The sequence below is a fragment of the Lagenorhynchus albirostris genome, chromosome 20 (genome assembly GCF_949774975.1).
Source record: "Lagenorhynchus albirostris chromosome 20, mLagAlb1.1, whole genome shotgun sequence".
Classification (NCBI taxonomy): Eukaryota; Metazoa; Chordata; class Mammalia; order Artiodactyla; family Delphinidae; genus Lagenorhynchus; species Lagenorhynchus albirostris.
Genome location: NC_083114.1, coordinates 38719577 through 38742880, shown reverse-complemented (window position 1 = coordinate 38742880; position 23304 = coordinate 38719577). Strand labels below are relative to the sequence as shown.

General features: G+C 46.5%; 1 protein-coding gene across 1 annotated transcript in view; it reads right to left on the bottom strand.

Moving 5' to 3' along the window:
- Nucleotides 1-12550: 12550 nt before the first annotated feature.
- The window catches only part of LASP1 (LIM and SH3 protein 1), a 37336-nt gene continuing 26582 nt past the window's right edge, over nucleotides 12551-23304 (bottom strand). Inside the window, exons 5-7 of the mRNA XM_060135792.1 lie at nucleotides 15935-16079; nucleotides 15476-15579; nucleotides 12551-12849 (exon numbers count right to left, since the gene is read on the bottom strand). Of these exons, the coding sequence (XP_059991775.1) occupies nucleotides 12676-12849; nucleotides 15476-15579; nucleotides 15935-16079 (423 nt within the window). The 3' untranslated portion in view covers nucleotides 12551-12675. The remainder of the gene's footprint in view (nucleotides 12850-15475; nucleotides 15580-15934; nucleotides 16080-23304) is intronic.

The window sequence follows — 23304 nt, the reverse complement described above, 5'->3', positions numbered from 1 at the left end:
TTGTCCAACTGTAATTCCATCAGTGGCAGGAATTTTTTCTCCAGAGTTTAGTATTTACATATTTATGTACAAAATTCTTGCTTTTATCCTAGTTTCATTTTCTTCTTTTCAATTTAAGGATTCACCCACAACTAAATTATAAAGATTAAAAGTTGGCAGATACCAGAATACAAAAATAACACTTTAATTAGCTTTTTCTTTTCCCTCTTTCACCTTTTTTCCATATGTGCTTTGGAAAGCCTAATCCATTTCTTTGTCAAAACACTGGTGACTCCAAATTGAGAATATTATATGGGGGAGAATAGAAAAATAAAGGAAAGAAGTAAAAATTTTCATATAAATAGTGAATATTTAAAATATTTTGCTAAATAAATGTTAAGTTTCATTCCCTTAGAGAAAGAAATTTGGCATTGTGAAATCTCCTTGAACCTTGAACTACCCAAGTCTCCACACCAGTTATTTTCAGCAGGTTTACAAAAGAAGCATGGTTTAAATTTAAAACATTGATTTAAAACATTGATTATCTGGATTGATTATCTGGATTGTGAATCACATCACACACTTCAATTGACATGACTGCTGCTGTAAATTTTTTTAAAACTCGCCTTATTTCATTATTCTTAATAATTGTGAGATTATTATCTCACCCTCCCCAGAAATTTGGAACATAAGAAAATCTGATTCATTCTTTGGGTACAGTAGATAAATGATATCATCTTGCTACCACTAAAAACTAAACTGACAAATTCTTCATTCAATTATTAATAGATAAAATAACCTTGGAGACCAAATTGGAAGTTTCCTCAGTTTGGCAGTTTTTTGCTGAATACATTTGTCATCAGGAACAAAGTGTGAATCAATTTTTAAGGTGGGAAATTAACTTGCACAAGTATATACTATCATTAGTATTGATGTTTAAGTGATGGTAGAGGCAGTCATATTGCCACAAAAAAGGGAGCGTTTGCAAAATAAATAGGCTAAAAACACTGGGAGACTGTCCACTTCTAATTCATTCTAGAACAGTCATAAAATAACGATGTAAACTACCAACAGGTCAGATAATTTATCTCACCTGTACGTCTTTCTAAACTAGGAGATTAACCTGAGCTTCTAGCTTTTCTCCCCTTTTGATAATGATATCATCAGTCTCTTTTGACCTTGATTTGTAGGATGATTTTTACTTCCACTAGAAGCAAGCTCAACAGCACATCATAATATTTATTTTTACTATTGTTTCGAAATACACACACCACACCACAACAGCACTAATAACAATCTAATGACACGCCTTAGAAACTGAAGTTTATATATTGTGATAAATACTCTATACCTTATGAAACTACAGAATGTGTATCGTTAATACTTTTTTGGATAATTCCTTCTCATGCCCTGCTGACCCCTCAACTATATCATCTTCATGATGCAGGCAGTACATTACTGTACTTGGGAAGCCATTCAAGCATTCAGGAGGCTCAAGCAGTTGTTTATCAGGCCCGCTTCCCATAGCATTAACAATAGGCACCTTATTTCACTTTTATCCATCCCTTCATGGCTTAGTTGGTGCTTCCAGTTCTTCTGTTAATAACAAAGATTTTATTGCCAGGATAATTATTCACCTTTGCAGATTAGAGCAAGCATGAGGAATCCATCAAAAAAGTGCAACGGAAGAACCACCTTATATCAGTAAAAAGCAAACGTGAGCCTCTTTGTGTGATGATTCCTCAAGAGTTAACCCCTTTAAGTGAATAGTACTCAATTATATGATTACAGATTTTCATGTCAATAAATATTGTGAAGGGTAAGAACACAAGGCTACCACAAAAACCTCTTTGGTTATTGGACACCTTACTAGCAATGTGACTTCTTTACCAATTCCACTAGCAGGTAGCTCTGAAACCTGTAAGAAATCAGGCGATGGAAATATGCTCCTTGGCTTATTGAGACATCACTAAGGTAGGAAAGATGACCTGAAAGACAGCTGTATTGGACAGTCTTCTCTAGGTTAAAAAAAAAAAAATGCCAAAGGACTAAGAACATATATATTTTTTCATCAAGAAAGCAAATACAACTCCAGAAAATTCCTCAAGTAACTAGACTTAAAAACAAAAACTTAAGTTAGCCCTTGAAAGGCTTTTAAATTTTTAAAAATTAATAATTGTACAATTCTAAGATCACTGCTTTCTTAAAGGTGCACAAAACTGAAAAGTATTCATTGTTATTTTTAAAGAATTGTATTTCTGGTGAACTGTCTTTGATACCTAAATATTTAAAATATTTGCTAATTTTATTTGTTATTTATTCATATTAATAAAATAAAATTAAAATTGGAAACATTGCTAACTTGTTCAGAGCTTGTCATGATGCAAATCATTGAGCATGTAATTCTTTTAAATTTTTTTGTATTTTTAAAAATTAAATGTTTAAAATTGAAGTATAGTTGATGTATAATATTATATAAATTACAGATTCACAATTTTTAAAGGTTATACTCCATTTATAGTTATTATAAAATATTTGCTATGTAATTCCTTTAAATTATTTCTTGTGGAAGAACTTATTTTTATTTAAGCTGTTAATTATAGCCCTACCATGATCAAAAAACTAAATGTCTTAATACAAAATAATGTTTCAATTAGCTATATATTTATGTATATTTTTATGCTTAATATTTTAGTGTATAAATAAATAATTTCATTTACTAGCAACAACTGTTAAATTGAACAATAAATCTATAAGCAGAACAGTATTCTATACTATTCTGTTATTTAATTCAGAGACCAAACTCCCAAGCAATTAATATTCCGATTGCTGCTAATATACTACAATTGTCATAGTTTAACACCAGTTTCAAAAAACAAAATATGTGATTAAGTATTGTGGATTACCTGCAATTTCCCATGACTACAAGATCTTACAGTGTAGTTCTATGAACAGAGTTCTTAAATATTTCTAAAAAATGTCTGCCTTAGCAGATTTTTTTTTTAGTTTATAATGGAAGTTGTGTCAGTGATTTTTTCTGTTTCCCCCTTTATATATGACTTTGCTTTTATTTTTACTTAAAATAGATGGAAGCAAAACTAACTTAGAAGAAGCCGTTCTGGGCTTAGTAAGCATTTGGTCTGTGATAAAGCCAAAGCATGTAATTTACAAAGACAATTTTCCCACTTCAACTATGTTTAAGTCCTTTATTAAGGGACATTTGCATTATTTTTTAATAATTTAAAATTAAAATGATACTGTTAAGGGATTTTGAAGTTTGAACAATGCTAATTTTAAGCCTTTTAAAAGAAAAGAAATTTTCGGAAATTTAATAAATCACGTCATGCCAAGTTTCAAACTCAAAGTTTGGATTTGATTCCATATAAAGTACCCAAACAATGAGTTTTAGGTGGCTCCAACTTAGTAACATTTATCTTCCCATTATTTAACTGTTTCCCAAAATATATTCTTTTTCTCCTAACATAAAATACATCCTTGGGGCTTCCCTGGTGACGCAGTGGTTGAGAGTCTGCCTGCCGATGCAGGGGACACGGGTTCGTGCCCCAGTCCGGGAGGATCCCACATGTGGAGCTGCTGGGCCGCTAAGCCTGCACGTCCGGAGCCTGTGCTCCGCAATGGGAGAGGCCACAACTGTGAGAGGCCCGCATAACGCAAAAAAAAAAAAAAAAAATCCTTTTTCCACCCAAACCCCTTATTTTTTTTAACCAAGAAAGCAGGTATTAATATAATGATTCTTAGCATTATGCCACATTAATTTTTTTCTAAGTAATCTGCAATTATTTAGAGATGTTTTTACTACATTGATGTGGGCCAAGTACAATCCTCATTTTTATAGGACATGATTGCCCTATGACACAGATTTATAAAATTTACACAAAACTATAATATTGATACAAATATTGATATTGTGTGATGGCAATACACAAATAGTTTAAATGTGAAATTTAGAAAATTTTATCGAAATGAACCCAGTAAAACTCTGTTATAAACTGGCATATTGGGACTTCCCTGGTGGTCCAGTGGCTAAGACCCCCATGCTCCCAACGCAGGGGGTCTGGGTTCCCTGGTCGGGGAGCTAGATCCCACGTACCACAACTAAAGATCCTACATTCCGCAACCAAAAGATCCCATAAAAGCAACTAAAAGATTCCGCACGCCACAACTAAAAAAAAAAAAAGAGATCCTGCATGCCGCAGCTAAGACCCAATGCAGCCAAATAAATAAATATTAAAAAAAATTAAAAATAAACTGGCATATTATAGCATGGATAGAGGTACAAAGTCATAAAGTTTCTTCCAAAATGTAACTTTATTTTTTAAAACCATAATATTTCACAAGTAATTGAAAATAAGGGTATCTGTCTTTATATTGTGCCCAGTACCAGTGGTACATATCACTGGTGGATAACTGAAATTGGCTGATTGTTTTCACTGAATTGATTAGTTGTTTCAACTTTGTATGGATACAGACTGAAGAGCCTTGACCTCATAAAAGACTTCAGAGGGAGCTCGGTTAGAGACTATACCACAAAGATCTACACCACCATAATTAACTGTGTAACTTGGATCCCTCCAAAATACTGACACTTGCCCTAATTACCTAGGTAAGGACATAGAGCTGCTCTCTTGACCTGAAGTACAAAATTTTAGTTTGAAACACAAGTTATACCAAAGAGTTAAGAGGACTGTTTCAGTGGGAACTGTTACATCACGGACTCCACAGAAAACAGAAGATCATCCCTGAATGTATTAATGTTCAGAGCCATGCTTCTTGCATTAGTGTATCTGTCAGATTACCCCTTTTTGTTATATACCACCATGTAGTATTGTACTTGTTAATATTCCCTAAGCAGCTTAGACAAATGATCACTGATATATGTTTGGGGTAAATAAATATTTTCATTTTCTCCTCACAATGTGGCGGTTGGTACCCAAAAAGACTTTGAAGTTGAGTTTTCATTATACAGTGTCATTTGGGGAGAGCAGAAAAGGGGACTACTGGTAAACTGTTAAAGAGTTTGTTCCTGGGAATTCTGTTTTCAAAGATGTAGTTTTCATCCTAGAATTATAGAATTTTGAAATGGAAAGAGACATTAACAATTTTCTAGTCCAACCATTACATTTGTCAGAATAAACTGAAGCCCTGAATGTTAAATCACTTATTGAAGGCCACATAATTTGTTGCCTAGACAAGCTCCTAGAACAGTATTTTTTCTTGGCCAGTATTTTAAAATGAAAGTTTTCCATCTTAAGTTTGACATATACTGCCTCAATTTTCTTTCTTTTTAAAACATGGAAATTGCACACAATGTTATAAATAAAAACTATTAAGTTAATCTTTATTTTTAAGCTAGAAATAAAAATCAATGTAGAACAATCAAGACAGACTTTTCAAAGGAATAGATACCACAGATTTGGGGCCCAAGTCTACTCTGGACCCTCAAATATATGGTTTCTTCAACCTACTTGGAGAGAGAAATATGTTGAAAGTTTTTTGTTTTGTTTTGCTTTTAAGAAAAGGAACATATGACCATATAAAAAACATTTATTTGAGGGTAAGAGAGAGATTTTTCCCAAATAACTAGGAAGATAAGTGTAGCCATCTTATTTCAATAATTTATAATTCAGCTATTCAGAAAGAATGAGGACTATATAACTGTTTCTTTCTTTAAATGAGAAGCTGGAGCACAAGGGGTATGGAGTGGGGAACATATGATAAATCTTAAAAACTCAAATGACAACTTCCTTCTAGAGAGTGAGACATGGGAAATCACACAACCCCAGATTGTGCAATCTCTAAAGACAGTGATAAAGTGACTACTTCATAGATGAAGACAGACAACATGCTCTTGGACCTACAAGGGAACCCCCTCATGTGAGAAAGGAAAGAACATACTTTAGCATAATATGCAGTTGCATTTAGACCTAAGGAAAGGCTATCAAATAAATTTTTGAGCAGTTCTCCATAGTAACTTTAATGAGTCTACATTTCAGCTCTCTGTGTTCTCAACACCTCTGTCTACAGCTCAAACGCACGCAGCAGCTGACAGCCATGCCCATGAATTCCTGATGTCCCAGCTGAGTGCCTCTGCCTCTGAGCTCAAAAAGCCCCTTGCTTGACAGGGGTTAACCATATCCGGAAGGCTCTGGAAGAAGTCTGCTGGGCAGCAGGACTGCTGTTGATGAGAGGCTTCTTGTTGGACTTGAGTCCAGGAGCTGTGGGAAACCCAGAAACAGCAAGGCTCAGATGGGAATAGCAGCAAAGGTATCAGCTTCCGATACTGGTCATGGACTAAGACAAGAATTAGGAGTTCTCGCCACTCCGCCAAGCCCCACAGTTGGGAAAGAATTGACATCTCCCGCAAAACCCCACTCCCAAGTAAATTTGATTTGCTATATCATCCTCAAGTTAGAATGAGTCACTAGTTAATTAATTTATGCAAGCATAATTGTAAGCCACCCTGCTGACATATAAAGATGTTTTTTACCTTTAATTACCAGGAGAAAATGGACAAATTGGAGTTTGAGCACCTAACTTGAAGAAAAAACTAGGAAATATAGTCTCTCCCACCATGCACACCACTCCCAACACATTCTACTTAAGAATCCTTCACATTGTGGGCTTTACTTTTCATTTTTAAAATTGTTACTTTAAACTAGGTCTCAAAGAAAGAAGTTGGCATTTCTTATTCTTTTCAGAGTGGTCTGGGAAATGCTACATCAGTGCACCTGAGAAAAAAATAGGAAAACAAGATCTCTTGTAATTTTGTTTTTGAATCAATACCCGGAATAATGGCCAGAAGCAAAAATCCACCGGTGCGTCAGCAAGCAGGATGCTCGGCCAGTCAGCTTCATCCTTCCCCCCTGAGCTGTAGGCTCCACGCCGCCGCTGCGGGCCCCTAGAGCAGATAGATAATGTAGGACAGAATGACCAGACCTATGATGGCAAAGAACATCAGGATGAAAATATCCAGCATTGTGGAGTCCTTGGCCGAGGAGGCCTCTGGGTCCCGGGGAAATGTGAGCTGTGAGCACGGAGGTTGCAGTCAGTGGAGAGAAATGGCTCCCTCTTCCCTCCACTGCTCAGCCCTCCTTTCCCCTCCCCCTCCCAGGGCCTGAGACTAAGGGATGCTGCATCTCCATCAGCAGCTTACTCTCCCCCCTCACCCCACAGCCAACCAATCACAAAGCCCGGGAGCGGGTAACCAAGGAACTGCTCGATTTCGACCAGGCAGAAGTGAAGAGGCTCAATTTCTCCCCAGGAACCCAATCCTACCCCTTTGTATCTAAATGGAGTCTGAATGTTATGGAAGTAGGAAGAGATCTGATCTGTGTCCAGGTGCCCAAGGAATGAATACTCCTGAGTGCCTTTCTTCTCCTTTTTCCCTCCCATCATCCTTGGCAAATAAGCTCAGAAAATAATGGTTGGGAGCTGGGTGGGCCACTGGCACATTGTAAAGTCACGTTATGGAGGGACATGGATGAAGTTCTCATGTGAGTCTCAGATGACATGTCTGGGGATGGAGCTAACACTTATGGGATTTCTATACTGTGTCAGATACTGCACACGTGGTGTAATTTCAACCTCCCTACAAGTCTTTTATAGATGAGGCTCAGAGATGGTCAGGAACTTGCCTAATGTTTCACTGGAAAGGGTAGAGACCAAGATTCAAAACTAGGCTTGTCCACTCCGGAGTCCACGTTCTTCTCTCGCTCCAGACTGGCCCACCCTGTTAGTCTGAAATGCCCCCTCAGCCCCACCTGCACTTCTCAGTTTGCGATGCGTGTTGCTCAGATCCCTCCGATTACAGTGTGAGCCCCAGAGGTCTCTCCTCCATTGATTCCTTATCTCTTCGTGGTCATTTCCCACATCCTTGTCCCTCTTATAACCTCTTCAGAACTCATTGCAGTGTTATACCCAGAGAGGGCACTAAAGAACTCTCGGTTAGGCCCATCCCTCTGCAGTAGGTGTCTAGAAATGCAACTCAAGTGACTTTTTTTTAATTGAAGTATAGTTGATTCACTATGTTGTGTTAATTTCTGCTGTACAGCAATGTGACTCAGTTATACATATATATATATTCTTTTTCCTATTCTTCAAGTGGCTTCTTCTGAGGGGAAAGGAGAATTGGTGTTTTATAGTTTAAGCTGGGTGGCGGGTAGTCAGTTATGTCTTATGTAATTTTTATGCCTTTTGTCTTATTTCCTACTAAAAAAAAAAACAAAACAAAACCTCCCTGTGTCACCTCTGAGGCCTAGTGTCCTTGGCTCCACCCCAGCTAGTTCTTTTGAAGGACCCAGGACGAGGGCATTAGCAACCCCTTCATCGTGCTAAGCCTCAGGAACTTAGGCCATTTCTAGAAGGGGGTTCAGAAACGCCCCGCATGGGTTCCAGCGGGCAGGGAACAGAGCTGTTAGGGAGTGGAGACTTGGCGCTGGTTCCCTCCCAAGCAGACCAGCCCTGAAATCACTCTGGAGGTGATTGAAGCTTCTGGGAAGAAGAGGCTCCACAGACAACAGGGTGCAGGCCAACGGAGGCAAGAGTTGCCAACTCATTCCCCGCTATTGGGGCAATATTAGGCAGCCTGCGCCTTCGGAAGGGGAGCAGGTGTCAGTACTGACTTTAATTATCCTACCCAGTACTGCCTCACCACTCACTACACCGCTGCAGCCTGGCAGCCGCCTCATCCCCTAATTACAAAGGCTTACTCTGGGGAAAGGCCTTTCCTCTCCAGCCTGCTGCTATCCGGAAGCCAGGGAAAGCCTTAATTCTGAGCCCGAGTGGGCAATGCTCCTCTCCACAAAGCCTGACTGGTGGGCCCGCGCTGGGGCTGAAGGATCTGGATTCCTTCTCTACCACTGTCCCTTTCCCAACCCTGCAGAAGAGGGGAAGCTGGCTGCCGTGCCTGGTCAGAGGTCAGACCCAGGTCACCTGGAGCAAAGAATGGAGCAAGGGAGATACTGCCGGGAGAGGGGCAAAGGGCATGTGGCAAGGTCATAGCGGGAGGCTGGGAGCATCACACTGGGGTCCTAACACCTCCAGCCCTGCCACCAGCTGTGTGACTCCCACCAAACATTTCTGCATTTCTGGGCTTCAGTGAACCCCATCTGTAAGATGGACATCACAGTAACTACTTCTCTCACAGAGCTGGTAATAATGTCAAAGGGAAAAAATGTGTGTTTAAGATCCATTCATCAGACATCATGAGTCCTGCTTCGGGTTGCCAGAGCACCTTGTGGACAGCTTCACCCATGTCATCCCACTGCAGACTGTCCCAGGCCATCTGTCATTTCATTCCTCAAACACGTGCTGAGTTCCTCCTTTGTGTCAGGCAGAGGCAAAATTGCCCCCACCTCCAAGCTGAGCTCATTCAATAATTCAGCAAACATTTGCTGAGCAGCTATGTGCCCAGCCCTGGGCAGGCAGCGGGGTTGGAAAGATGCATTAGCCCCATTACCTGCCCTGACAGTGCACTGGCTAGTGGGGAGACAGGTGCGGAACAAAGGAAGTAAGACAGTTAAGACGAGAATATGGGAGCTCAAAGAAACTTCTGGGAGTGTCACCAAGCTGGGCAGAGGGATGTAGCCAGGGGCTAGCCGGTGAGGAGTTCTCCACAAGGAGGAAGTAGGTGCCCAGGCCCCCATCAGAGCAGACACACCACTGCTCCCTTCCTCCCAGGGTGACAGCTTCCAGGCTGGTCATTCTCCCCCTGAAGGGCAGCAGAGCTCCCAGGAGGGTGATGGGCCAATGCCCCCCCAAGCAGACGGGACACACAGACACAGCAGCACCTCAGAGCCAGAGAGATAACCAAGTCTGCAGGTAAAAATTATACTTTTATTTGAGTCACCAGGAGAAAGAGTCACTTGTGGTCCAAGTCAAATGTTCAAAATCATAACAGCCCAGAAAGATTTGATCCCAAGCACAAGCCCACGAGGGAGGGGACCAAAACAGACCAAGGAAAGACAACCACCCCATATAAAAAGATGAACGACGGCTTCACACTCACTCACACACACACACACACACACACACACACACACGGATGAAATGTTTGGACAGAGGCAAATTTCACATGGTCATTTCTGTTTCTTTTTAAATACAGGTCTGTGGGGTGGTATTTTTTTTTTCCAGCTATTAAAAAAAAAAAAGGCCCAGAAGTGCATATGTGAGGGGGAAAAGGCGGAAATTAAGCAACAATTTTCCCTGGAGGGACATGAGAAAGAAAACAGGAAGCAATATTGAGAGAATTCACTTTTCTCACCATTGGGCTTCTTGCATTTCATTATTGGTCCACTAAAGTTATATTCACATTCTAGTTTTGCTTTCCTGGGATTAGATCAGCTAAAAAACCTGTGAAATGTAAAAAAAGACCAGGACTTGGCCCAGCCCTCAGGTTCTGTGCTCTTCTAGGGATGGATGGTTCTGGAAAGGAATAAGGACTCCCAGCAGCCCCTGGGTCCCTCAGCACCAGTGTGACAGTCCCTCCTCTCTCTGGGGGTGTGTAAGAAAAGGTCCCCTATTTTTAGGATGGGAGGAGCAGAGGGCTGGCAGCAAGATTCCAGCGGCTGGCTTGCCTTGTTTTGGAAGGAAATTTAAGCTGAGTGAAAAGAGGCTACTTCTTGCTCCCCCAGGTCCTCCTCCCACCCTCTCACCACCCTGCCAACCGCAGGCTCTCCAACAGGATGTGTCTCTGACCTTTGGTCCCAGAATCCACATTGTGCTTTGAGATCAAGAGGAAACAAAATGGGCCAGCGCCTGCCTCAAGGCTCCCAAAATTGTTCCCTCTCTGCCTCCCTCATCCCCCAAATGGCCCAACATAAGACACTCCACCTGCCTTCACCTTGGTTCTGGCCAAGGGGGAAAGGGATTGGTCAGGCAGGGGCTCAAGCCTCTGATTTGGGGTAAATATTCCCAAGTCAACTCACAAGCAGTGAGGACTTGATGCTAAATATGCCTGCAGGGCACAAGGATGCAAGGATGTCAACCTGTGGCGCCTGAGTCAGCGGACTCGGGGTGAAGATGGGAGGGGTGACCCAGAAGGGTGACAAGAAAGCCCAGAGATGAATAAAGCCAGGCAAGGGTCGTCACAGCCACCAACGAGCAAGAGAAGGGACTTGGAGATAGCACCATCTTTCCCTTCCTCATCCTGGGTCTGTGCTTCCAGTTTTGTAGCCCTGGGACCCTCCCCTCTGCTTCAAGAAGGCTTTAAGTAAATGGGGAGCTAGCCTGGGCAGGGTGGTGGGGGAGACAGTGCGGGTGACACAGGGTCCCCTGGCCCCCTATTCTGCGGCCCAGGACACAGAGATGGGGGAGAGAATATGCCTGGGGCCACAAAGCCTTCCCCCCACCCCTCCCCCACGAAGCACCCCCCCCCCTTACTTCCGCCTGGCACATTGGAAAGGGGGTGGGTGGGCTTCCTCCATTCGGGGATAAAAGGAGGGATTTTTCACTCCAAAGAAAACATAAGGAATTTCTCTCCCCCAGCGTCCGCCCCTCTCACTGTGGGTTTTGAGGAAAATATCAGGGAGGACAGCTCTGCACACACAGCCCGCACCCCGCCCGCTTCTCTCACGCTCACACTCACCCTCGCCTGTCACGGACACCTGCAGACACTCGCTCCTTCCCCTGCAACAAAGTCCTGGAGATACAGAGGGTCCTGTGGTTTCGCACAGTCCACCTGGGGTCGGGCGGGAAGTGGGGAGCGGGGAGGCCATGGAAGGCCTGGAGACACCTTGCCAGGAGGCGCGGCGAGGAGCGGCCTAACTAGATCTCGCGAGAGGCTGGGCTGCATGGGCGAGAGGCCCGAGGCTTCCCTGGTGCACCCTTCACAAGGAGGCAAGCCAGGGACCCTGGAGACCGGGGTGGGAGTGAGGGAAAAGGGCTGCAGAGAGAACACCCCGTTCCCCTCCTTCCTGCAGCTGTCCCTAAAGTAAAGGCGAGAACCGGACCCAAGCCGAGCTTCCTGGGGAGCTGCTCACCCACACCAGGCTCGGGTGGGCAGCTGAGCAAAATCACAGTGTGAAAAGGAACCGTCTCCGGAGGGAAGAATGAATCCCAAAGCAGGAACTTCACCCTCCTCTGTTGCCCTTGAGCTGGGGAGAGAAGGGTGAGGGAGCCCCTTGGAGGGCTGGCAGCCCCATCTTTGAGAAGCAGAGGCAAAGCCCATCTCACTGCACGACGGCAGCACCCCTGTCCCCATCCCAGGGGCAAGGGCGGTGGGTCCCACTCCCGGGAGTGTGTGAAGCAACTCCCAGCCGCCCTGGGAGTCCTGGGGGTCTGGGGCTCACCCCAGCCTGGAATGTTTGGGTGTGTGAGGAGGTGGGCAGGAGGGGCTGAGGGGGAAGAAAAGAGAGAAGGCAGAGGCCTGGGAGCTGACGGGTCGCCCCCCCAGACCAGCCCCACGGGCCTCGGCTTCCCTCAGAAAGGTCCACACCTGTTCCATCCAGAGAGAAAATCAAGGAGTTGGTCAAGGGGAAAACCTGCCAGAGGAAGGAGCCGCGAAAGTGGCAGAACAAGGCTTCGGTTGGCAAAAGAAGCTGGAAGAGGGGGAGAATAAACAAGCTGTTGCAGATTTTAAAAAACAGAGACACCAAAGGGTGGACAGGTCACGCCCAGGACGGATGCGATGCTGTGGAATGCACTGAAGACGGATGGGGCGGGCGGCGCCCGGCGGGCTCAGATGGCCTCCACGTAGTTGGCCGGCAGCATCCCCGTGTCGCCGGTGCGCTCCACGGTCCCGTACATCCAGCCGTCGTCGATCTGCTGCACGTTGACGATGGTGTCCCCGTCCTGGAAGGAGACCTCGTCCTCGTCGGCGGCACTGTAGTCATACACGGCGCGGTACCGCTTCTGCAGGGGTCGGGGCGCGGTTAGTCAGGGGTGCCTAACTCTCTGGGACCCCAGAGCAGAGTGGACCAGGAGCTGGGAGACACGGAAGGGCTGGGCTCTGCCATGAATTTTCTCACCTCTGTGTCTCATTTTCTGAGAGCAACCACCTTTTTAATAATGCATCTGGCGTCTAACAAGGGCCAGGCATAAACAGGGATGGAGGTTACAATAGTTCTGCCCTGTCTCTCGGAACAGGAACGCAGTAATGTCCGGTGGACACCATGCCGGGTAGAGGTTAAAAATATGACATGTGTTCTATTATCTGCATTTTTTTTTTCTTTTGGCCGCCCCGCGTGGCATGCGGCATCTTAGTTCCCCGACTAGAGATCGAACCCGTGTCCCCTGCAGTGGAAGCTCGGAATCTTAACCACTGGACTGCCGGGGAAGTCCCTATCTGTGTTATTATAAGCACCAGTCTTTCTTCTTTTTTTGAAGCTGTTGATGAATCTGGTTCCCAAATTCAGGACAAAGACCAATTCCTGTGAGAAAAACCTCCAGGTGACACAAGACATATCTGTCAGGTCCCACCTTCCAACCTCAGCCAAAGTCTTGTGCTTAAACCCCAGCTCTAGGAAATGTCCAGTAAAAACACATGAACTCTAGCTGTGATCTTGGAAGTAGGCAAGATTCTAACGTCCTCTGACCCTCACTGCCCTTGACATCGACTTGTCTCCGGGGGTCAGCTCAGGCTTTACGGTGCCCCAGGCCAGGCTCTGGGACCAGTGTGGGTCCGGGACGAGCCCATTAGAAACCTCCGGGATCTGCCCCCGCTGCCCCGCCCCACCACCAGGACCCCTGCTCAGACCTTCTGTTTGCAGCCTCTGGTCTGCCTCCTCCAACTGTTCATCCATTGTGATCTTGGGGGAACTTTCCAAAATGCAAACCTGAGGATGTTCCTCCCTGGCTTTAAATCCTTCAGAGGCCCCCTATCCTCTTCAGCATGAAATTTCAAAACCCGCCCCCACCCCCGCAGCAGAAACCAGCTTCATCAGCCCCGAAGGCTATGGAATAAGAGGTCACAACCCTCAAGAAATGACGGAAGTGACCTCGGTCTCTTATCACCAACTCTGCCTTTAATCTCTTGGGCCAAGTCACCACATCTAAGCCCGCATCCTGCAATAGCCGCCTAACTCATCTCCCTGCTTCCGCCCTCAATCTTCTGTTGCTGCTTCTCAACGCAGCTGCTAGAGCCACGTTTTAAAAACACAAGTCAAACCCCTTACTCTGCACAGCTCACCAGTCACAAAGGCCTTCCTATGGCCTACAAGTCCCTGCATGATCAGACCTCATTCCCTGCCCTCTTCCCCTCTCTGGTCACCTTGGCCTTCCCGCTGATCCTTGAACTTTCCTAGAACATTCCTGCCTCAGGACCTTTGCAATTGCTGTTCTCCTCCACCACTCATTCCTTTACTTTACTGAGAATTTTGCTGTTCTCTCCCCTTCTCATTCGGCTGTCTTTTTCTTCACAGCTTCTCTCTGACCTTTCATTACTTACCTACTTATCTCTTGGCTTTCGTGTTTGTCTCCCGACTGGAATGTAAGCTTCAAGAGGGCAGGAAGGTGGACTTTTATTCAGAGCCAAATCCCTTCAGTCCAGAACAGGCTTAGTGAGTATTGGAAGGACTGGCTGGTCTATCTGGAACCTTATCCTTCACACGACCTCTCCGGCCCACCTGACACCCCAGATAGCGCTGACAATCACTCCCTCGTTTGTGTGGCCAGAGCCTGAGGCCCGAGCAAGCCACTTATCTCAAGCTACTTTATTTCTCGGAGTATTGTCCCTCCTGCTTCTACACGAGCTACTTTGAATTCCAAGGCACCCGGCACAGAGGAGCTGAGCTTGGCTGCTCCGTCACTGGGATAAGTAGCAGGACTTACAGACCAAACCTCTAGTCTGAGGGCTGGTAAGCCTGATCCCACCCCACCTCCCACTTTGCTCGTTAATTTATTCACTAAATTGATGACTTCCCGCTTTGAGCCTGGCTCAGAGTAGGTGAACCAAAGAGACACTGCCCTGCCCACATGGAGCATCAAGTCCAGTGGGGGTCACAGTCAGAAGATGACAAACCCAGAGAACTGTTTCAAGGTGGAAAAAGTGCTCTGAAGGAAACCAGTGGGGCGGAAGGACAGACACGTCAGGGAAGACCCACTCGCCACAGGGTGGTTTGGGAGGGTGCCTCAGAGGCAGGGGCAAACTGAGATCTGAAGGACCTGGCAGGTCGTCGTCATGGAGACTGGGGAGCAGGGCGCAGTCTGGAGGGTCCCAAGCAGAAAGGTGCTTTGTGTGCTCCCAGGTAGCTGGAGTAAGGAAACGTGGGCTGGGAGCTGGGTGGACGAGACTCACCCAATGTACAGCTATGGCTGGAACACAGGGTCCCAATCTGCCCCCTACACCACACTTGCTTTCTTCTCGAGAGGCTGAGACCCCTATTATCTGCAGGTGGCAAGGGAGCTGGGGTCAAAGGTCAGGGGAGGCCAGGCCTCCTGGGTGGGTTTTCTAAGGAAAGTGCAAGAATTACATCCAGGACGTCTCCCCGAGGCCCACTCACCTCCCACACCTCCTCTCCCCGCAGCCAGGGCTACTCACCCCGCCCCCGCCTGGGGCACTGCGCTGTATGGAGACCGGGGCTGCAGGCTCCTTGTAGCCACCGTAGGACTGGGCTGCCTGCTGCTGCTGGGGCTGCTGGTAAACTGGAAGCCGGCAGGAGACGGGCTCAGAAACTGTCTTGCCAAAGCCAGCCTGCTCCCTTCTTCCACGAAGCCCATACCAGGTATTTCCACCGCCCATCGCCTCACTCAACCGCCACGCTGCTCAAAGGCTTCTGTCTCTGTGTGCACATTTGCCGGTGCCGCGAATTCTGCAGCAGGGGCTGCATCTCCCCCCATGGCGCTGGGAGCCCAGAACGGGCCCTGACCCTGGTGCTTATGCCCTCGGTAGGGATGAGACCTGGGTGTGTGTGTGTACACGAGGCTTCCTTCTCACCTCCTCCCAACCCTGTAGCCGGTCTGGCCTCAGGTCCTCTGCCCGCACAGGCCTCATGCTCACCTGGGGCGCTGGTTGGGATGTGGTGAGGCTGCTGCTCCTGGGGCCGCCGATAGCCAGTGTCCTGGGGATCTCGGCGCTCTGGCTCCAGGCCCTCACCCCCGCTGGGGCCCATGCGGCTCTTCTCAAACTCTTCGTGGTATTTTATCTGCGGGGGCAGAAAGTGCTGGGTGAAGGACCCACAGCAAACCAGCCAAAGCTCCCCTTCCGCTGCCACTCAAGATCCTGGGACGGGAGAGACTCCTGGAGGTCTCCAGGCAAAGAGAGCTGGGTTCTTGTTGGGGAGGTACCAGCTATGTGCCCCTGAACAAGCACTTAACCTTGCTACACCTCCATTTCCACTTTACAGGGGTTGCTGAAGGATGCAATGAGATAATGGATGTAAAAGGGCCACGTAAACTAAAGCACGAGACAAATGTAAGTGGTCATTTTTCTGTGCCTGTGGCAGGGGCTAGGGCTACCCTGCTTTCACACTGGTCCACAGCAGCAAAAGCAGCAACTCCTGTTTATTGAGCACCTACTAGGTGCCAGGCACTGTGCTAGGTGTTCTGCATCACATGCTCGTTTTACCTTGACAGCACCTACAAGGGGGTACAGTATAGTCACCATTTAACAGACAAGAAGGAAACTAAGGCACCGACAAGCAGCATGAGTTACCCATGCTCACGGAGACTCCAGAGACTGTGCTCTTAACCAGCAGGCGACTCTGCCTCTTGCGGGCATGACCTCGCAGAGTTCTGCTGAGGACCCTAGCCTGCAGGGCAAAGAAATGCCAGGCCCTCCCTTGAGGGTGGGTTGGTATCTAGAAGACGAGTTCCTTCTCTCCGCACGTTCCAAAAATGGACAAAAAGAGGCCTAGAGAAGCCACACACCCCAGGGTCCTCAGCAAGAGCTGGCTGAACTGAACATACCGGGACCCAGAGCTGCGTTCTTAAGATCTGGTCTTCAGACTGTCTGCTCCCAACCAACCTGAGCTGCTTGTTAGAATGCAGGTTCCAGGACCTTCCATAGAATCTACAAAATCAGGGCTAGGGTTTTGGAATATGCACTTTTTTTCTTTCTTTCTCTCTCTCTCCTTCTTTCTTTTTTTTTTTTTTGTGGGGGGGACTATGCATTTTATTTATTTATTTTTTTTTTTGCGGTTCGCGGGCCTCTCACTGCTGTGGCCTCTCCCGTTGCGGAGCACAGGCTCCGGACGCGCAGGCTCAGCGGCCATGGCTCATGGGCCCAGCCGCTCCGCAGCATGTGGGATCTTCCCGGACTGGGGCACGAACCCATGTCCCCTGCATTGGCAGGCGGACTCTCAACCACTGCGCCACCAGGGAAGCCCGGGACTATGCACTTTTAAAAGATTCCCCCAGGTGAGTCTGAAGCAGGCTCAAGTTTGAGAACCAGTGATCTAGAGCAGAGGTTGGCAAACTCTGGTCCACGGGCCTGCTTGCTCACAGCCTGCGAGCTAAGAACGGTTTCTACATTTTGTAATGTTTGGAGGATGGGGATGGGGGAGTGGGGGGAGAATTAAGAGGAATAAGATTGGTAACATGTGAAATTTCTATGACATTCAAATTTCAGTGTCCAGAAATAAAGTTTTACTGGAACACAGTCTCACCATTCATTTCCCATTACCTATGGTTGCTTTCATTGCAGAGCTGAGTAGCTTCGACAGAGGCCCTTCGGCCCATAAAGCCTAAAATATTTACTATCTGGCCCTTTACAGGAAAAATTTGCTGATCCCTGCTTGCCCAAATATGTCGAATGCATATTCCTGTTGGTAAAATCTGTTTTAGCACAATCCTCCCAAACTGCATCTATTTTATCAATTACACACAAGCATCACTTTACAAATATGGAATGTCTCCTGTAAAACTCACACCAAAAATATGAATAAAACAAAGGATGAGATGAAGAAGAACCACCTCCAGGAGTTCTAGGGTTTTCTCCCTGTACTCTCACTGGTATGTAGCCCACACCCCACCTTGAGGACCCCTAGTGGGGTCTATTCACTTTTCAGAGAGGACGCTGGTGGGGAGGAAGCAACCGAGGAGGTGGAAAGCCCGTGGTTTGTGTGTTCCGGGATCGCTGGGCTGGGCTGGGGCTCGGGGAGGAAGTGGGACAGAGAGTGACAGAATAGCTCCCCCTCACCCCCCAGAGGAAACCTGGAAAGCAGGACACAGAAAACTCGTCCTGTCCTGAGCAGACCCGGGCCTGAATTCTCTCCAGGCCTGGGACCAGAAGCCGGTTTTCACTTCCTGTTCACCAGGATCCTGCCCCATGCTTCTCCCAGTGAAAAAGGGGGTGGGGTGAGGGGACAGGGAACGGATGGGGGCAAAGCCTGCCCTGTTTCCCAGAGCAGAAGCAACGAGCGATCCTGTGCCCCGGAAGCCCCTACCAAGGCCTGATCCAGCTGTCCCAGCCGGGACCTCCCGTGGGCCACCCCCTCCCACTTTCTTTGCTGCCTTCTCGTATCCGCTTTGCAAGGAGGGCAAGAGTTAACACTCGGCCAGGCAGGCCTTACACAGGAGTAGCTGGGCTAAAGGTCTGCAGGGGTGGTGGGCTGGGACCACCCACATCGTTCTACCCACGTCGTTCAGCTGCTCTTCCAGCTGTTAACTGACGGTGACCCACTGCAGCCCAGGCTGGGAGAACAGGTGGGGCAGCAGCAAAGCCCAGGATGGGCCCTGTCTGGAGGCAGGGAGGACCAGCCCCCTCCTCCCCCTGCCCCTTCCCTTCACGCCCAAGTAGGGACCCACAACCAAATGGTGAAATAAACTGAGCCCATTCCTGAAGGGGAGGCAGCTGATCCTGGTCAGACTGAAAACTCATCGAATCCCTGAACTCCCAAAAGGAAGAGCACCCAGGGGTGAAGTTCAAAGACACAGGGCCAGGGCCCTGCTCTCAAATTCCTAAGACAAGGGCAAAAGGTGAGTGTCCCTTAGCCCCACTCCCTTGGTGACCCCGTCCTCTGGTGAGCAGTCGGGGGTGGGGACAAGGAGAGGCCTCTAGGCTCCCAAGGCAACTGGCCGTCTGACTTTTGTCCTGGGGGGTGGGAAAGGTCAGCTTCCCTTGTTTACTGTCTGTTAATGAAAAGAGGCCTGACTCTGGGAGCCGATGACTAGGGGAGGGAAAGTGTACATGTGGAGGCCGACAGAGGCCTGCACCGGGCCCTGAGGGAGCCAGGGGGTGGGCTGAGGGGCAGGTGTGTCCCGGCTGACGGCCCACTTCTCTGGGTACGGCTCTGTCTGTATTAGTGAAGGGGTGACTCTCTGAGGAAGGAGGCATGTCTGGGTCCCAGGCCTGGCACCCATCTCCCCTTTTGTGTCCCACAGACTTAGTCCTTCATCGAGAGCTGCAGTGTCCCTCCCACGTCTCATCCCCGGAGTCATGAGCCCTTCACTTGCTCAGTGAGCTTGGAAGAGTCCCGTCCCCTCTGAGCCTGAGTTTCCTCATCTTAAAAAGAGGTTACGGCACCACCTGCTCCCACGTGGTCTGGAGGCTCCCGACTACCTCTAGGAACCTAGCCAAACTCTAGAGCTGAAAGCAAGTATGGACGTGTGTGCGTTTCCACAAGTGGCTGATGGGATCCATCTTGCTCCTTAAAAAGCCACCGCACATGCGTAAATATCTATAAAATTAGGCCCAGCTGATTCAGGCGGACAGAGTCGTGGCAGCCTCCCCACCATCGATGCAGGAACCACCTGTTAATCTAATAGTAATAACCTTGACCTTCGCTCAGCTTTTCACATTGAGTTCTCTGCACATAATCTCCCTTGGCCCTGACAATAATCACCCTTAAAAAATAAGTCAGATAGGTACACTTTAATTCCGATTTTACAGAAGTAAATGAGGCTCAGAAGTTAAATGACTTTCATTAGTCAGGGCTGAGGCTGGGGACACAAGGACAAAGCCACAGCTGGATGGGCCCTTTCCTGGGTCAGGGTGACCACATGCCCAAGTCTGCCCCTAGTACCAGTTCATGTCTTCTGGAATAGATATGAATAGCACTGCCTTTCACTCTCAAAAGGGACGATAATCACAAGGTCACCCTAACTGAGAGAAGGGGTGCCTGGCACTTAAGTCAGGAGTTGCAGCACAGAGGGGAAATGGACTGCAAAAAGTGAGGTTGCAGTTCCCTTCTGCCCAGCCCCACCTGATAAAATTTCAATCCTCTCAACTTCCTCTCCCTCCCCTGCCCAACAAGCGGGGAAACTGTTATTACTATGCTGATCAACCTAATGGTTTGAGAAGCAAAGAGGCACCTTAAAGGGTGTTAGCACATTCAAAAGGAAAATGAACATTTTTCAGAGGCCAAGGCCCTGTCTGATCCCTCCCTGTTCCAAGCTCAGCAAAGTTCTAATCGTCTAAATGCCCTGAAAAGGTGTCACCATAAGCTCAGAAATGTCAGCAGAGCCCTGGTCTAAAAACTGTCCTGGGATCCCATGGAAGGATGCCAGGCTGTAACTGTGCCCATGAGATCCAAGTGCACATGGGTAGAGGGACCCAGGCCTAAGGACCCTCCTCACCCATCCAAGGACCCTGCCAGCCAGGACTCCAGGATGACTAGTGGAGGGTCCATTCCAAACCTAAGAAAAATGCATTTTTTCTGCTAGCTGATGTTCCGTTTTCTGAACCCCTGCTCTCCTGATTGTGGTGGAAAACAAAGGTCTGACTCCACACTTGCTTCCACATGATTCTACATCACGACCAAGAAGGGAACATCAGGCTTTGAATGGAATAGTCAACTCACCAGCCAGGGGCTGTTTTTTTCTAACAGTGTTTCCGTTTGTTGCAGTCCTCTGTGGTGCCCTTATATGTATAACCCATTTCCTTTTCTCAGCCAGTCCAAGAACAATGTATCACTGTCATCCCCATTTTACAGATGGGGAAACCAATGCTCAGGAGGTAGGTAAGGGGTGGGTGAGTCCTAACGTCAGCTCCTAGTTCTCAACCACCAGGTTACGCTGTGCTCCCTGTGAGAGACTAACACGATTTTGTTTTTAAAACAAATGTAAATCTGTGCTGGATTTCATTAGGAATCAGAGAAATGCAAGTTAAAACCATGAGATACCACTACACACAATCAAAATGGCTAAAAGGAACAAGTCTAAGGATGTACAGCCACGGAAACTCTCATCACTGCCGGCGAGAGGGTAAATCAATACCACCGCTCGAAAAGTAGTTCGGTGTTATCTGGTAAGGCTGAAGGAACATACGCTCTGAGATCTGGCAATTCCACTCCACATTATCGACACTAGGAAATATGTATGAAGCTGTCCACAGCCATAGAAGCACTCCAAATGACCATCAACACCAGCATCAATATAAGCATCTTAAATGGAATGCTATACAACAACAAAAAAGAACAAACTGCAGCTGCATGCAAACACGTACATGATTCTTTAAACCCAACGTTGCCCAAAGGAGGCAAGACGCAAAAGAACAGATATGTTCAAAATTGGGAAAAATAAAACTATAGTATTCAGAAATGCATAGTTGCGGGGGAGGGATAAATTAAGAGTCTGAGATACATAGACACACTACTAAATATAAAAGAGATAATCAACAAGGACGTACTGTATAGCACAGGGAAGTATACTCAATATCTTGTAATAAACTATAAGGGAAAAGAATCTGGGGGAAAAATATGTATATATAAAACTGAATCACTTCTCTGTACACCTGAAACTAACACAACATTGTAAACCAAGTATACTTCAATTTAAAAACAAGAAAAAAAATTACATAGTGAAAAAAAGAAAGCATAGCTACATTTTAAAATTGTAAAGAAAAGAACAGCACACGCTTTCAAAAATTAAACTACAGGGTTGTCCAACAAGCCCACCTCTGGGGCATTTGACTCTGGGGCTAGAATTTTCTTTGACTTTACTATTTACTACTGATTAGGCCTGGACTATAAGGAATGAAGCTTATTTAAGGAATATAAGCTACTAATTATTTCTGACCGAAAGAAACGCAAAGGATTTCTGCCTGTAGCAAGGCTATCTCCAAAGCTTATGGTTTTGGGTTTTTATATAAATTAATTAATTAATTAGTCTGTTTTGGCTGTGTTGGGTCTTCGTTGCTGCTCACGGGCTTTCTCTAGTTGAGAAGCGGGGGGCTAACTCTTCGTTGCGGTGCGCAGGCTTCTCATTGTGGCTTCTCTTGCTGTGGAGCACGGGCTCTAGGCGCCCAGGCTTCAGTAGTCGTGGCACGTGGGCTCAGTAGTTGTGGCTTGCGGGCTTAGTTGCCCCGCAGTATGTGGGATCTTCCCGGACCAGGGTTCGAACCCGTGTCCCTTGCATTGGCAGGCAGATTCTTAACCACTGCGCCACCAGGGAAGCCCAAAGCTTATGGTTTTATAGTCCTGGAGGACATTAACTAGTTCTGCAGCTAATGGCAGAACACTAACTAGTTCTGTATCTAATTATATCCAGTGCTTTCTTTCACAGACTAGGCATCACCTCTGCCTGTCAGATGCTCCAGCTGGTTCCTCATAATTAAGGTAATTATATGATAGGTATTCACTGCATGAGAGTTACGTTTTTTGTTGTTGTTTTTTTTAATACTTTGAAAACTCTATTTTGACAGGGGTGCTGTCACGCTCTGCTTCTTGACTTGCATGGTGAGTACACACACAGGTGTTTATGTGTTACACTTCACAGAAAAAGGAAAAGTTAAAAGACCCAAAATTGTACACAGAAAGTCAGTATATAAGTAGATATGTAGATAAATAAAAGCTTTTCTGCTTGAAGGCTGTGGTTCCCATATAGGGACCTCAGCAATTAAAGACTCCCGTCCATTACAGCCATCACAGCTGGTGACCAAAGGCCAGGATAAATTTCAGCTCACAGCCTGCGGTCCTGGCCTCTCACCCCTTCAGGTGCCTTTAATGAAGACACAATTACTAAACAAGGTCCTACTGTATAGCATAAAGAACTATATTCAATACCCTATGATAAATCACAGTGGAAAAGAATATAAAAAAAAGAACGTAGATATATATATATATATGTATAACTGAATCACTTTGCTGTTCAGCAGTAATTAACACAACATTGTAAATCAACTAGACTTCAATTAAAAAAAAAAAGACACAAATACTCACCACAGATGTCTAACTAGCACCTTGCCCCCTCAGTTTTCCAGACATTCTCAGTACTAGACAATGGCCTAACTTTTCAGCCAAACTTTAGTCCATGTCCCTTCTTTAGCCACAGTATAGAAAGCAGAGGAGTCTGCCTTTAAATTAATAGCAACTGACAATATTTATCACATGCTAAGTGCTTGACATTTTCCTCGCAAATGAGGAGCCACCTGACGTTAACCTGGGAAGTGAGTGACAGGCTACATACAGGAACACTATTTTGGATACAAAA